The 17,343-nt window shown below is 42.5% G+C and overlaps 1 protein-coding gene across 1 annotated transcript in view; it reads left to right on the top strand.

The window, feature by feature from the left end:
- The window catches only part of MILR1 (mast cell immunoglobulin like receptor 1), a 25,704-nt gene continuing 8,361 nt past the window's right edge, over positions 1-17,343 (top strand). Inside the window, exons 1-4 of the mRNA XM_060133723.1 lie at positions 1-227; positions 5,689-5,949; positions 10,495-10,779; positions 12,407-12,520. Of these exons, the coding sequence (XP_059989706.1) occupies positions 140-227; positions 5,689-5,949; positions 10,495-10,779; positions 12,407-12,520 (748 nt within the window). The 5' untranslated portion in view covers positions 1-139. The remainder of the gene's footprint in view (positions 228-5,688; positions 5,950-10,494; positions 10,780-12,406; positions 12,521-17,343) is intronic.

Below are 17,343 nucleotides of genomic sequence, written 5' to 3' on the forward strand. Positions count from 1 at the left end.
TCCTTTGCCCTCCTCTCCGATTTCATTTAGGAGAACGTGGGGGCCATTTGAACAGACTGTTCTTTGGGGGCATTTTTCCTGCTGTCAAGTATAAGGCTCACTTACCATTTTGAAGCTTGAATCTCCAAACCAAAACAACATGTGGAAAAAGAGTTTTCTCATGTTGCTTTTCGCTCTTTCAGTTCAGAAGGCTGCACTGGATTGTGAAAGAATGAGAAAAACAAATGGTAAGTTCATTTATTTCTCTCTTGTACTAAAGCTGTTTTCACCGAAATGGTGAGACTGTCAGCTTTAAATCATGCGCGTTCATGAACAGGTTTTTCGGTGCTTTCTGATGAACAACCAAAGGGAGAGTCGTTTCTATGACCTACTGTTTAAAATGAAGTGATTTTAGCAAGGTAGTTGGAGAATCTTTCCCGAGACTCAGAGACAAAATATTGAGATTTTTTTTTTACAAGGTAATGGTTCCTTCTTTCTCTGTTGTTGTTTTTTAGTTAGAAAAATCAACACATAATTGTTGTAAAATAAGTCAAGCAACACTAAAAATATATCCTGGGAGGCAGTTTATCACCATAGAGCTAGGCTGTTGTGGTCCTAACCCTGGTTCTACCGTTTTCCAGCTGGCAGCCCGCGCGCACAAGGAAACCACTTAAAGCTTAATTTCTATCCTCTGTGAAGTGGGGAAAATAAAAGTACTTCCCTGGGAGGGTTGTTGTGGGGACTGAGACAAGCCATGTGCCTCAGCACAGAGCCGAGTGTATGAGGAACCATCAACAAATGCTAGCTCAGGTCGTTGTTGTTACTACACTATAAAATGTGAAAGTTCTGTTATATCCTCTCAATCCCTTTCCCCTCTCCAATTCCAGAAGCAACCACTATTAACAGTCCTTTTTGTTTCAATATCATAGTAAACAAACTCTTCTGTAACCTGTCCTTTTTAAAGTTAACAATATATCCCAGACATCTTTCTAAGAGGAACATTTAGATTTAGTTCCTTTCTTTTCAACAGCTGCATGGCAATTCATAATAGGACTCAGCCATAATTCATTTTTAAAAAATAATTTTTAATATCTTTTAAAGTAATTAATTAATTAGGTTGTGCCAGGTCTTAGTTGCAGCTTGCAGGCTCCTCAGTTGTGGCACGCGAACTGTTAGTTGCGGCATGCATGTGATTCTAGTTCCCTGAGCAGGGATCGAACCCAGACGCCCTGCACTGGGAGTGCGGAGTCTTAGCCACTGCGCCATCAGGGAAGTCCCACGGCCTAATTCATTGAACCATCACCCCCTTACTGGTTGTTCCATTTTTTTTCTTTGTAATAGAAGCAATACTGCAGTAAACATCACTGTACACAGCATGCTTTGTGGACACATGAGTGTGTGAGAGCTCATGTAGGATAAAATCCTAGAAGTGAAATGGCTGGGTCCAAGGGCATGTCCATTTGAATTGTTACAGATACTGCTAAGTTGCCCTCCCCACACGCTGAACTGGTGCATGGTCACCAACACTGACCACGCACATGGGTAAGTGTGAGTTTCCCACCCTCTCAAACAGTGGATACAGTCAGTTTTTTAATGTGTCACTCTGACGAGTACAAAATAATATCTCCATGTTGTTTTTTTAAAAATTAATTAATTTATTTTTGGCTGTGTTGGGTCTTCGTTGCTGTGTGCGAGCTTTCTCTAGTTGCAGTGAGCGGGGGCTACTCTTCCTTGAGGTGTGTAGGCTTCTCATTGTCATGGCTTCTCTTGTGGAGCACGGGCTCTAGGGGTGTGGGCTTCAGTAGTTGTGGCACATGGGCTCAGTAGTTGCGGCTTGCAGGCTCTAGAGCGCAGGCTCAGTAGTTGTGGTGCACGGGCTTAGTTGCTCCACAGCATGTGGGATATTCCCGGGCCAGGGCTCGAACCCGTGTCCTTTGCACTGGCAGTCAGATTCTTAACCACTGCGCTACCAGGGAAGCCCTCCATGTTGTTTTAATTCGTGGTTGCCTCATCACTCATAAAGTTGAGCTTCTTTTTCATGTCTGTTGACTGTGAAAGCTCTAGTACACCCATATAAAGGACATTTAGGGATGGCTATCTGGTTGGAAAGAGAGGCAAGGTCTCATCTTGAAGCTGAGCTTACATAAGGCTGAGAAAATATTAATTGTCCAGATCAAAGAGAAGGAGGGAGGTTTTGGCATTTTTGAGGGGTCTAAACCGCTCCTCCACCCAAGCCATCCCTCAGCCCCAGCACTATTTCTTCTTTTGGGAATTACATATTCAGATTATTTGCCCATTTATTTGATTATCTTTTTCTTATTAATTTGCTGTTGGTTTATGTATATAAAAAGAATACTATGCTTTCGTTTATGTTTTAAGTATTTTCTTCTAGCCTTTTACACCTCTTAATTTTGCCACAGAGGAGTTTAAAGTTTTAGGATTGTTATTTTTTCTCAGTCTTTTCTTTATGGCTATTTTGTGTGTCTTACTTGGAAGACCAAGCAGGTGATATAAAAAACATTTCCCTATATTCCTCTTTTTTTTTTTTTTTTTAACTCACAAGTGAGTAAAGGTCACTTCTTAGCAGGTCCAGGGGTCTCAGGATGTCTTGGGGACATCGAGAAGAGAGGAATTCACCCAAATTCATGGGTACTGAAGGTACAGTCTTGTGACAAGTTGCTGACTTGGCTTCTTAGCCTCAAGAGGCTATTAAAAGTCTAATCTGGAATTCCTTATAAAAGTTCCAGCAAAGCAGACTTAAAAGACCTACATGTTCAATCTACTCTTGCTGCACTGATATCAATAATCAGGCCAAGTTTAATGAGACCAGACTGATTTTGCAAACTAATTAATCTTCAATTATCTCTATTAAGAATGGGGGTGGGGGGCTTCCCTGGTGGCGCAGTGGTTGAGAGTCCGCCTGCCGATGCAGGGGACACGGGTTTGTACCCCGGTCCGGGAAGATCCCACATGCCACGGAGCGACTGGGCCCGTGAGCCACGGCCGCTGAGCCTGCGAGTCTGGAGCCTGTGCTCCGCAACGGGAGAGGCCACAACAGTAAGAGGCCCACGTACGGCAAAAAAAAAAAAACAAAAAAAAAAATGGGGGTGATTGTAGGGAGAGAGCTCTGCTTCAGTAAAAGTACAGCACACCCTGTGGGGTGTCGAACGGCCACGTCTCGTTGTCAGCAGTTAACATTTCCAATTTCTCTCCTACCCTTCTGACTTGTAATCACGAAAAATGAAAACTTCCCTACAAGCTGAAGCTTGACAACTTAGTATAAACTTAAGAGAAATCACACAGATTACATGTGGACAACCTCGGTAATGCCGGGGTGGGGGCTGCTCAGAGTTCACCCAATGCCACGGCCACATTCCAACTGCGGTCCAGGAAAAGCAGCAGAACTGCCACCACCTGCCCTTGCCCCTCCCCCATACAGGGAGGCACGGAGACCACCCTCCTGGAATTCCCCCCAGCTGACCACCCTCTGGACTCAGACCAGGCTGTACAGTTGGCTTTTCCTTTGTTTCTACAGAAGTACCCCCCATTAAACGCTGATGGCTTTGCCCTTACAAAGGCCTCACTTTGGCGGGACCCCACCCCCAACACCGCCTCCTAAAATGAGACACAGGTGCTTAACAAAACTGACCTATTCTCAGGGCTGAGAAATTGGTTCAATGAGGCATGGAGCAGTTCACAGCTGTGAAGGCAGAAGGCAGTTTGCAGATGCTCCCTATAGCCAAAAAAAAAAAAGAGACAATAAGAAGAAAATAATCATAATGGGTTGTGGGTTGAGACACATCAAATACATTTAAATCTATGAGTTCATAATGATTCTTAAACAAAAAATAACAATAAAGGGAAATATCTCACTGTTACAAAATGCTAGGAAACCAACTCATTATTTTCAAAATTGGCCAGTAACAGAAGAGAACCAAGTATTTATCCTCCCTTTTCTTTTTTCTTCTTTTTGGCTGCGGGATGTGGGATCTTAGTTCCCTGACCAGGGATCGAACCTGCACCCCCTGCATTGGAAGCACAGAGTCTTAACCACTGGACCACCAGGGTCCCCTATCCTCCCTTTGCTATGCAAACTGTACCTCAGTGTAACCAAAGAGTTGACAAGGGTGTTTCTCTTCAGATAATTACGGATGACAAATGAAGAAGGAAAAATAGAATTGGTATATCACCATTTTGCAACCTCTAACGAAATAATGCTTTCTGGGTAATTATCATCAAAGTCTGCTAACAAAAAGATAGCCAGACATTCTGTGTCTCCTAATAGAAGTACACCCTACCCCCTATGCTGCATTCTTGCTAAATAAAAGCTAATCTGAATTTCATCAAGCCTCTGACAGGAGACAGAAGAATATGGAAAGGACAGCATGGGGATGTAATTAATGAAATCCAGACCATGGAAAACACTTCAGAGCAAACAACTTGCTATCTTCAACAAATAAAGGGCTTCCCTGGTGGTGCAGTGGTTAAGAATCTGCCTGCCAATGCAGGGGACACGGGTTCGAGCCCTGGTCCGGGAAGATCCCACATGCCACGGAGCAGCTAGGCCCGTGCACCACAACTACTGAACCTGTGCTCTAGAGCCCGCAAGCCACTACTGAGCCCACGCACAACTACTAAAGCCCGTGTGCCTAGAGCCCATGCTCCACAACGAGAAGCCACCACAATGAGAAGCCCGTGTACCACAACGAAGAGTAGCCCTGCTCGCGGCAACTAGAGAAAGCCCGCACGCAGCAACAAAGACCCAATGCAGCCAAAAATAAAATAAATAAATTTATTTAAAAAAAACAAAGTGCAGGGGGAAAGAAAAGAGACAGAAAGGTCTACAGATGAAAAAAGTCATAAGAAACATAGCAACTAACTACAATAGACCATTATGGATTCTAAAAGAAAAATCAGACAATTGGGGGAATTAGAACACTAACTAGATATCTGATGATATTTTTAAAATATTGTTAATTTTTAGGTGTGATAATGGTATTGTTATTTTTACCAGAGTCCTTATCTTTTAGAGGTACAAACTATTAACGTCCTCCAGCCAAAGATCACCAGGGACACATGTGTAGTTGAACCAAGTTGAGTTTTAAGAGAAAATGCATACCATGGAGTAAGCAAGAGGGCATCTTACAGTAAGATTTGCATTAGGTAACCTGGAGGAAGATTCAAGGCAGCAGGCTTTACTCTGAATTGGATTCTTTTAGGAAGTGGAAATAATGATATGGTTGGGAATCTTAATAATTCTTATCTAAAAGATAAGAGCAGTGCAAGGCAAAAGCTCTGACTGATAAAGAAGCAGCAGTCAATCATTTTGGCCATTTTTGTGTTTTGGACCATGTTCGGGTCTTCATCTGTGTTCAGACATGATTATGGAGTCATCTTGTCTTTGTCTTGCTCTAATATGGTCACAGAGTGGCCTTGTCCGGTACTGGTGACCAGTCAGTTCCTAACCAGCACAAAACAGCTTGGTAAGGCTACCCGTCTCTCACTGGGAGAGGCCTCTGTAGGCACTGAGGTTTCCTCACACACTGTCCAGCCTGGCTGTACAGGGAAGAAATGTCCCCTACCTTTGGGAAGTTCACCAGGAACAGAGGGTCTCCACCACCTTGACCCACGAAATGTGGGTAGACAACCACTGAGTTATTACTGATGGATGGTAACAAGGACTTTCTCTTGCGTTATTTTGCTTTCCAGAATTCCCTTCTCCAAATTTGAACTCACAAATGGATGCAGTCATGAGGGGTCAGAATGTATCTCTATCTTGTTTCAACCAGAACAAATCACTGCGGATCACCTATTTCTTGTTTCGGGGTGAGAAATGCCTGAGCACCCAGAATGGACCCATGACTTTTAACCTAACAATCTCAGAAGCCCGTGACTTGGGCCCCTACAAATGCAAAGCCCAAGTTTCTGACTGTTCAAAATACAGTCGTGAGTTCAACTTCACATTTGTCGGTAAGTAGAGTGCTTGTTACTCGGCGGCCCTGTGATTTGGAGGGATTCTTTCCTGTTCTAGGATGGGCTCTCTGTTCTGCTTGTTAACACTCCCTCAAAAGCCTGGCAAGTATGTCACTGAGAGCTTTTTTCTTAATAATTCCATTTCACTTTCTCTCCAAATACTTTTGGCTGTTTCAGATAATAATATGCTGATGGCCCAAGGCAAAAAGTCTTACATCAACAATTTGAAAAGTTGAGATCTTTTCTAGATGCTTTACTCTAGGATTCTCATTGTGTAGGTAAAAAAAGACTTTTTCTTTTAAGATTCAAATAAGAAGTCTTAGAATCGACGTTGGACCCTGTGGCAAGGGTCTCCAGCGTCCCAGGCTTTTCCCACCTTCTTCCCTTTGCAATGGCCATCAGCCTGCACTCTTCCTGCCCAACTACATTCTTTTGGCCACGACACGCAGGATATACTGCAGGATCTCAGTTCCCCGACCAGGGACTGAACCTGGGCCACGGCAGTGAAAGCCCGGGATCCTAACCACTAGGCCACCAGGGAACTCCCAACTTCCCACCCCAAGCCTTTCACAACCTAGCATTAATGGCCTCATCCATGAAGGTGACCTTGATAGTGGACTCCTGGGAGAAGGAGAGAGTGTTTCCAGGTAATATATGTACCTGGAGTCTTCCAAACAGAGGAGCCCTGACTTACTGATTGAATCTTTGAGTGATTCTCTGGGTCTGTGCTCTCCAGTATGGTAGCCACTAGCCACATGTTTTATTTGTTTAAATTCAAGTTAATTCAAATTACTTGAAATTAAAAAATTCATTTCCTCAGTCTCATTTAGTCACATTTCAAGTGCTCAAGAGCCACGGATGTGGGGTGGCTGCTGTATTAGACAACACAGACACAGAACATTTCCATCACCACAGGAAGTTCCACTGGACGCCTCTGCTCTAGATCAACGGCGCTCAGCTTTTTAGGTTATAACCATTTTAACAATCTAATGATAGCAGCGGATACTTTCCCTGAGACATGTGACAGATGCAAATTTCTGCGTAAGACTTGAAGGGATACCGTGGGCTCTGGATTAGAGCCAACCATCTTAGGACAGATTTGAACACAAACTCAATGGAAGCCATAATTGTAAATGAAATGTAAAAAGAAGAAGACCATGCAAACATGGTCTGGGATGTAGTGGATGATGTGAGGGCAGTACCCTGGCTGATAATATTCTCTGGTGGTCAGACTCCTGCTGGACTGGGCAGCCTGGTTTTGCAGAAAGAGCAACAGAATAGGCATCAGGGAACCTGTGTACCACTAGCTTCCTGTGCAAGGCTGAAGCCTTAAATCAATTGATTTAAAAAGCCCCAAGTCTTCATTTCCTGAGCTTCCATCCCACAGATATGTATACAATCTTCCCACATCCTGCCTTCAGAGCAAATGCACAAGTTTCTTGCAATGCGTTACAGTAATTATACCATCCTGTAGAACTTTTTAAATAGATTATAAAAACCTGCATCATCTTCATTTATGTCAGATTAATAAATACCTACTGAATGCCGACCCCATGCAAGTAATTGTGTTGGATGCTGCCAGGGTTTCGATGATGCCTAGGACACGATCTTATCCCCAACCCAGTAAGGGATGTGAGCCGTGAACACAAATTCATGAATCACTGATTCACTCATCAAATATTTAATGCTATCCCCGATGTGCCGAGCCCTGGATATATATTAGTTCCTGCCTTGGTGGAGCTTACAGTCTATTTGGGGAAGCATAAAACCCAAGTACCCAAATAAATTCATCATCACAAACTGTGTGGATTGTTATAAAGAAAAAGAAACTGGCACAGTGATGGAGAAAGGTCGGGGATGGGGGAGTGACCTCCTTAGATAGGGTAGTTAGGGAAGGCCTTTCTACAGGGATGGCATTTAAGAAGAGCCCTGAAGGATGAGAAGGGGTTAGCTATGTGAAGAGACAGGGAAAAAAGGCTCTAGTCAAGGGACAATAACCTGTGCCGGTAGCTCCAACTTAAGAAAGAACTTGGTTGTTGGGAAGGACCTAATAGGACACTGGTATGGCTGGAGGTCTGATGAGGGGAGTGTGACCCCAGGTGAGACTGGAAAGGGAGGGGGAGCCAAGTCAGGCCTATTTATCAGGCCCAATTTATCACCGTCAATGTTAATTCATCCTGGGTGGGGCAGGGCAAGGGTAGAGGTTGGGGATCGGTTGGGAGGCTTCTGCCGTCATCCAGGAGACAAACAATGATGGAGATGGAGAGAAGTGGATGGATTCAAAATATATTTTGGAGAAGGAAACAACAGGACTTGCTGATTGATTAGATCTGGAATCACAGGTAGTAAAGGTGAGGAAGGAATCAAGAATGACTTCCAGATGTCAAGTGTGATCAGCTGATGAGGAGTGGTGTCATTTACTGAGATGGGCAAAAATGGAAGTTGTTGTTCAATGGGTATAAAGTTTTGGTTATGCAAGACGAGTACGTTCTAGAGATCCTGCTGTATAACACTGTGACTATAGTTAACAGTGCTGTACTGTGCACTTAAACATTTGTTAAGAAGGTAGATCTCATGTTAACTGTTCTTAGCACAATGAAAATAAATGAATGATTGAATGAATAAAAACATTTTAAAAAAGAACAGGATTTTAACATATGTTTATCTACCTACCAATTGACTCACTAACTAGCAGATTAACTAGAGTTCAGTTTCAAACAGGTTATGTTTGAGGTGACCAGGAGACATCCAAGTGGATCATGTAATAAGAAGTAGAAAAGTATTAAGAGGATGGGACCAAGTGCTACAGGAAGCAGAGGAAGAGGGAGAAGTTCCGCCTGGAGGACTAAGGAAAAGTTTTCTGGGGAAGGTGGCAACTGAATGAGCCTTAAAGGACCCCTTGATTGATTGACTGATTGATTGATTTTCGGCTGCACTGGGCCTTTGCTGCAGCGTGCAGGCTTCTCATTGCTGTGGCTTCTCTTGTTGCAGAGCACGGGCTCTAGGCATGTGGGCTTCAGTAGTTGCAGCACGCTGGCCCTAGAGTGCACAGGCTTCAGTAATTGTGGCGTGCGGGCTTCAGTAGTTGTGGCTTGCAGGCTCTAGAGCACAGGCTCAGTAGTTGTGCCGCACGGGCTTAGTTGCTCCACGTAATGTGGGATCTTCCTGGACCAGGGCTTGAACCCTTGTCCCCTGCATTGGCAGGCAGATTCTTAACCAATGCGCCACCAGGGAAGTCCCATTAAAATACTCCTTTAATTTAAAACATATAACTAATTTATTGAAGAGTCACCACTCCCTTCCCTTGATCACTGTGATGCTGTGATACACTTTACCAGTCCTTTTACAAACTCTCAGGGAAGTGTACTTCTAGTTTGAATCATCTTATCTCAGAGAGAAATCCATGCTCTCTGCTTCTTCATGAATGTTTCAATTCCTCCTTTCTGAAAATTACAGGAGGTAGATTTCAGTTCCATAGGAAAAACATCCTATTGATGCTATTCCCAAACAAAGTTGCTCTTTGAGGCCACCGTCACTGGGTGCCATTCTGTCAAGGATGCTGCCACAGGGATTCCTGCTCAGGGGAGGGATGGAGCAACAAGACTCTAAATTATTTTCTTTGATTTGACTTAAACAATGAAACATATTTCATTGTTTCTGCGCCAGATTGTTAAATTGGCACAGTGTTATTAAAAACGAACGCATATGCTTGGGAGTTGGCCCTGGCTCTGCCATTTACTAGCTCTGTGGCCTCTGAATCACAGTTGGCTCAACTGTGCAATGGGCATGATGCTGTCCACCTTGTAGTACTGTTGTGAAGTGAAACAAGATAATGTGGGTAGTGACCCCGACACATGATGGATACTCAACAATTATCTTTCCTTTCCCTATAATACTGTTTTATTAATGAATTATATAATAAATTATATAGCTGGATTCTCCCACTATCCAGCTATATAATTTATTATATAGGGTATGATCTTACAGAGCTTACCAGACCCACTCATTTCTGGTTAAGAATTTCCCTTGACTCTATTTATCAGGATTACTTCCTTCTTTCGGGAGGAAGTGAAAGACAATTGTACAGCCGGATTCTATAAATGACAATACAGTTAGAAAAGATGCTATTTTTAGATTTCTTTGATTTAAAATAAACCCACTGCAATCTTACAATGATTGGGAGTAAAAGCACCTCTCAACTACATACTTGGAGCTGGATCTTTGACAAAATTATACTATCAGCCACAAACAAATTGTGAATTCTGATGAAAGGCAAGTTTGCACTCTGATTCCTCAAAGCAGAGACGTCCTCCACCCTCTGGCTTTCTCGGAACCTGGTTCATGCCACGAGGCATGGGGTTAACCACATACCCACTGATCCTTCCTGATGGAGCTTCTTGTGAGCAACTTGACTTCTCAAGAGGGGTGTCATCCATCTTTGGGTTAACAGCTGGGAATAGAGTAGGGCTCCCATCCATGTTTGTGGACTGAGTGAGTGAACCCAATCTGCTTATCTGTTTAACATGCACTTTATTTTTCTAGATCCAGTGACTGCACCGGTGCTGAACATCAGTGTTGTTCAAACAAAAACAGACAGATACGTAATGCTACGCTGCATCTCATTCAACGGCTCTCTGCCCATCAATTATACTTTCTTTGAAAAAAACATGGCCATATCACCAGTTATCTCCAAGAATGTAAGGGAGCCTGCTGAATTTAACTTAACCAAGAATAACACTGGAGAAGGGAAAGAGTATAGGTGTGAAGCTAAAAACAGATTGCCTGACCATGCAAAATACAGTCAACTCATCACCATACCCTCAACAGGTAAAGGTGACCTGAACTCTTTCAACAGGATCTGGATTTACTTCCAGAAACCAGCTACTCCTCTGCCCGCCCATTTCCCACTTTGCCCACCTGCTTCCAAATGCTTTTCCTTCTGTAGGGTCCACACGTTCTGATGGGGTTGCTTTCTGCCATAAAGGAACCAAAGAAAAGTCTGGAAAGTGGTGCAGGAAGGGACCTTGTATCAATAGTAAGACTTCCTGACTCGACCCTGCTTCCTGTCTTGACTTTTCACTGCTCAGGTTCTAAGCAGTCACATTAGAATTTGCATCTTTCTTGAAGCTGCTGGGTCTCTTGATTTTCTTTTGCTTTTTTAAAATCATTTTTTAAATTCACTTCCAACACCTGTACTCACCTGCTTGGCTGTTTAATGCTTGGTGAGTCTAGACTTCCAGTGCCACCCTTTCCTTGAGGCAAGAATGGCTCCTGTCCCAACCTTGTGTTTTGGAAGGCACTGCTCTGGTGCTTCTTAGCCATGTGTCTTCCCATAAGCTTCCTATAAGCCATGGGGATTTGTCTGCCTGGACCCTATACCCCCACTTTTCTATACCTTACTCTAGGTTCCTAGACCTGAATTCCCTATCCAATCAGATCAGAACCCACCTTCCAGGGCCTGCACAAGTCTCCTTCCCAGCTTATCCTCCCAAGGGTGGACCATGGTAAGGATGTGAACATTCCAGGGCCCACAACAAGGGAGTTGTTTGTGGGGAGTGGGGGGATGGCATTTGGCCATGCAGGCTGGGGGTGTCCACAAGCATGTCAGGCTCCTTAGGGTGCATGTCAGAGCCTGGGTGGAAAGGGGGCCAGGCTAGGGCTGGGGCTGGCTCTCCCCATACTGTCATGTTCCAGTGCAGAACTCTGAGGAGTCTGAGAATTTTAGATTTAAATCTGGCCTTATGAAGGGACATTGGTCGAGGTAGGAGGATAGAACAAAAATTAGGTTAGCAAAGGTAGCAGGCACAATTGGGCATTGAACACCTCATGTGGCCTCATCCTCAGAAGATCAGAGCCCACACCTGGGTGTTCAGTAAGTTCTAACAAGTGAGGCAACCTGTTGGAGTCAGGCTCCAGAGTCAGGCTTTCGCCTACAAATCACAGCCTTCAATTCACTAGCTGTGTGACTTTAGGAAAGTCACTTAACCTCTCTGAGTCTTACTCTACTTGATTGTAAAATGGGAGTAATACCAATGAGAAAAATAAGGTAATGCATGTAAAGTGCTTAACACAATGACTGCATATAATTAACACTCAATAAGTGGCAGGTATTTGGGTGACATAAATCATGCCGACATGACTAAAGCCTTTGCCCAATAAATGGCAAGGCTGTTCTCAGGCTTATAACCCTAACAACGTAGCCAACATCTGTCTGTTAAATGCTGCGCTGCTTTTTCTTCCTTGTGTATGACCCCTTGTGGAAGATGGACTTGGTATGAACCTTAAGAACCTCACTAACAAGTTAACTCTCAAGTTGCAGGGCAGGGATTCAGGGTTCAGGGTACATTGGTTAACCTGGGAGACAGTCGTGATCACCCTTTCCAGAACATTTCACAATTCAATATCATTGGAAAAGAAGGCTGTGCAGTGACCAGTGAATGCTGTCTTCTTCCAGGAGGAGAGAGCTGTCCTTTCTGCCTGCAGCTACTGCTTCTGGGGTTTCTGCTTCTGGTGCTAATAGTAATAATCCTAATTCTGGCATTTTGGACGCTACCAAAGTACAAAGCAAGTAAGTTCCTTAGGAGCTTTGCCATTGTTTTCCCTGGGTTTTGGATACAGACAGCAGGGTGAGGGCAAGGAGGAAGGGAAAGGGGAATCAGAAATGGGATGTGAAGAAAATGAGAAGAGAAGGAAAAGATGCAAAAGGAGAAGGTAATGAACGACTTCCTGAACGGTTCACACATAGCACAGTTCTCTTTTCTCTGGTAAAGACTTCCCTATTTAGACTGCTTGTGGGTGTGTGACCTGTGCAGTCACACAGGGCCCCGTGCTAAGGAGACAGTTTAATGCTCCGCTGTCACTGTCTTGAAATTCGTAATACAATAAAAGAAATTTTTAATATTATTTTTTAATTGTGGTAAAATATGCATAACAATAAAATTTACCCTGTTGGCCATTGTTAAGTATATATTCAGTGGCATTAAGTACATTCACATTCCTGTGCAACCAACACCAGCCATCCACTTTTTCATCTTGCAAAAACTGAAGCTCTGTACCCATTCAACAGTATGGGTTATTTCTCTCTCCTCCCAGCCCCTGGCAAACACCATTCTACTTTCTGTCTATGAATTTGACTACTTTAGAAATCGCATATAGGTGGAATCATACAGTATTTGTCCTTTTGTAACTGGCTTATTTCATTTAACACAATGTCCTCAAGGTTCATCGCTGTTGTATACGTGTCAGAATTTCCTTCATTTCAGGACTTCCCTGGAGGTTCAGGGGTTAAAACTCCACGCTTCCACTTCAGGGAGCACGGGTTTGATCTGTGGTCAGGGAACTAAGATCCCACAAGCCATGTGGTGGGGCCCAAAAAATTTTTTTCCTTCATTTTAAAAGCTGAATAATATTCCATTATATATATATACACACACACACACATATATATATACACACACATATATATACACACACACATGCACATATGTGTACATACACACACACACACACACACACACACTTTGTTTACCCGTTCACCCATCAATGAACTCTTGGATTTCTTCCACCTTTTGGCTATTGTGAGTAGTGCTGTTTTGAACTTGGGTGTACAAATCTCAATAATTTTTAAACAAGAGGCCCTGCATTTTCATTTTGCACAAAGCCTGCAAATGACGTAGTGGGTTCAGACTGCCAGAGCTTTGCTTTGTAGTTTTCAGTGTCCTCACTGGGTCTGCCACTCGGAGGAAGCTCAGTACATGAAGACAAAAAGAGCCTCATTCTCTCTGCCCCACCTTAAGTGCTGCATTAAACCTCATTTACTACGTTTCATAATTCACGCCTTATGACCTCTAGTTAAGATTTCAAAGTGGCCTTTTCATTTGGCACGCTACTACGGAGGAATATTGAGATTTACACAAAAGACAGTTTGTGTCTCAGGACCGACACCTGCCAGTGAGCTTCGGGGCATTGAGTGGGCTCCTTCACCTGCCTGAGCCTCAGCGTTCTGACCTGTAAAATGGGGCCGTGGGAGATACTGTCAGACCTGGGGAGAGAACTAAGTGATAGGCTCTTGGCCTTCTTCCATCTCTAAAGTCCTAATTCACGGAAATCCAGGACCCAGTTGACAGGAAACTTGAAAACAGATGTCAAAATGTATACATCTCATACATTAAAAAAATTTTTTTTTTGTAATGTAAAGCATTTTAAAATTGAAGTATAATTAACCTACAACACTATGTTAGTTTCAGGTGCACAACAGAGTGCTTCGAATTTCTATACATTACAAAATGACCACCATGATAAGTCTCGTTACAAAGCTATTACAATATTATTGACTATATTTCCCATGCTGTACATTTCATCCCTGTGACTCATTTATTTTGTATATATTTATTTAGTTATTTATTTTGGTTGCACTGGGTCTTAGTTGCAGCAGGCGGACTCCTTAGTTCTGGTACCTGGGCTCGTTAGTTGTGGCACGTGGGCTCGTTAGTTGTGGCACGTGGGCTCGTTAGTTGTGGCATGCAAACTTGTAGTTGCGGCATGCATGTGGGATCTAGTTCCCTGACCAGGGATCAAACCCGGGCCCCCTGAATTGGGAGCACAGAGTCTTAACCACTGCACCACCAGGGAAGTCCCTGACATTTATTTTGTAACTTGAAGTTTATACTTCTTAATCTCTCTCACTTATTTCATTCACCCCCCACCTCTGTGGCAACCACCTGTTTGTTCTCTGTATCTATGTGTCTGTTTTTTGTTATGTTTGTTCATTTGTTTTGTTTTCCAGATTCCACATATAAGTGAAATCATACAGTATTTGTCTTTCTCTGTCTGACTCATTTCACTTAGCATAATACCCTCTAGGTGCATTATGTTGTCACAAGTGGCAAGATTTCATTCTTCATTACGGCTGAGTAATATTCCATTGTGTGTGTACCACATACCACATCTTCTTTATCCATTCATCTATCAACAGACACTTAGATTGCTTCCATAGCTTGGCTGTTTGTTGTAAATAAGGCTGTAGTGAACACAGGGGTGCATGTATCTTTTAAAATTAGTGTTTTGTTTTCTTCAGAAAAATATCCAGAAGTGGAATTGCTGGATCATATTTTTAATTTTTTGAGAAACCTCCATACTGTTTTCCATATTGGCTGCAGCAATTTACATTCCCACCAACAGTGCATGAGGGTTTCCTTTACTCCGCATCCTTGCCAACACTTGTTAGTTATCTTTTTGATGGTAGCTATTCTGACCGGTGTGAGGTGATATCTCATTGTGGTTTTCATTTGCATTTCCCTGATGATTTAGTGATGTTGAGCATCTTTTCATGTGCCTGTTGGCCATCTGTATGTCCTCTTTGGAAAATGTCTATACAGTTCCTCTGCTTGTTTTTACTTTTTACTTTTTTTAATGGGGTAATTAAAAAAAATATTTATTTACTTGTTTGTTTTTGGCCACACCAGGTCTTAGTTGCGGCATGTGGGATCTTTTAGTTGCAGCATGCGGGCTCTTAGTTGTGGCATGCGAACTCTTAGTTGCGCCATGCATGCAGGATCTAGTTCCCCGTCAGGGATCGAACCCAGGCCCCCTGCATTGGGAGCACAGTCTTACCCACTGGACCACCAGGGAACTCCCTGACTGTTTTTAAATTGGGTTTGGTTTTTTGATGTTGAGTTGCATGAATTCTTTGTACATTTTGGATATTAACCCCTTATCAGACATATCATTTGCAAATATCTTCTCCCATTCAGTAGGCTGCTTTTCTGTTTTGTTGATAATCTCCTTCACTGTGGAAGTTTGATGTAGTCCCATTTGTTTATTTTTGCTTTTGCTTCCCTTGCCTGAGGAGACAGAGCCAAAAAAAATATTGCTAAGAGCAATGTCAAAGAGCATACTACCTATGTTTTCTTCTGGGTGTTTTATGGTTTCAGATCTTACATTTAGGTCTTTAATCCATTTTGAGTTTATTTTTGTAGATGGTGTGAGAAAGTAGGCCAGTTGATTCTTTTGCATGTGGCTGTCCAGTTTTCCCGATGCCATTTACTGTGTTGTTGTTCCCAATTGTATATTCTTACCTCCTTTGTTGTAAATTAATTGACCATATGAGCATGGGTTCATTTCTGGGCACTCTAGTCTGTTTCATTGATCTATGTGTCTGTTTTCTGTGCCAGTCCCATACTGCTTTGATTATTGTACCTCTGTAGTACAGTTTGAAATTAGAGAGCATGATACCTCCAGCTTTGTTCTTTCTCAGGGTTGTTTTGGCTATTTGAGGTCTTCTGTGTTTCCATGCAAATGTTAGAATTATTTGTCCTAATTCTGTGAAAAATCCCATTGCTAATTTGACAAGGATTGCACTGAACCTGTAGATTGCCTTGGGGAGTACAGTCATTTACAATATTAATTCTTCCAATCTGTGAGCATGGTATATCTTTCCATTTGTTTGTGTTGTGTTCAATTTCTTTCATCAGTGTCTTATAGTTTTCCAAGTACAGGTCTTTTACCTCCTTGGTTAGATTTATTCCTAGGTATTTTATTCTTTTTGGTGCAATTACAAATAGGATTGTTTTCTTAATTTCTCTTTCAGATAGTTCATTTTTGGTGTATAGAAATGCAACTGATTTCTGTATATTAATTTTGTATCCTGCAACTTTACTGAATTCATTTATTTGTTCTAATAGTTCTAATTCTTTGGTGGCATCTTTAGGATTTTCTATATATAGTATGTCATCTGCAAACAGTGACAGTTTTACTTTTTTCTTTCCAATTTGGATTCCTTTTTTTCTTCTTCTTGTCTGATTGCTATGGCTAGGACTACCAATACTATTTTCAATAAAAGTGGCAAGAGTGAGCATCCTTGTCTTGTTCCTGATCTTAGAGGAAATGCTTTCAGCTTTTCATTACTGAGTATAATGTTAGCCATGGGCTTGTTATATATGGTCTTTATTATGTTGAGGTATGTTCCCTCTATACCCACGTTGACAGTTTTTACCGTAAATTGATGTTGAATTTTGTCCAAATCTTTTTCTGCATCTATTGAGATGATCATATAATTGTTATGCAATTTGTTAATGTGGTGTATCACGTTGATTTGTGGATATGGAAACATCCTTCTATCTCTGGGATAAATCTCACTTGATCATGGTGTATGATCCTTTCAATATATTGTTGAATTTGGTTTGCTAATATTTTGTTGAAGCTTTTTGCATCTATGTTCGTCAGTTATATTAGCCTGTAATTTTTTTGTGTGTGTGTGGTACATGGGCCTCTCACTGTTGTGGCCTCTCCCGTTGTGGAGCACAGCCTCCAGACGCGCAGGCTCAGCGGCCATGGCTCACGGGCCTAGCCGCTCTGCAGCATGTGGGATCTTCCCGGACCGGGGCACGAACC

Source organism: Lagenorhynchus albirostris, chromosome 20 (genome assembly GCF_949774975.1).
Source record: "Lagenorhynchus albirostris chromosome 20, mLagAlb1.1, whole genome shotgun sequence".
Classification (NCBI taxonomy): Eukaryota; Metazoa; Chordata; class Mammalia; order Artiodactyla; family Delphinidae; genus Lagenorhynchus; species Lagenorhynchus albirostris.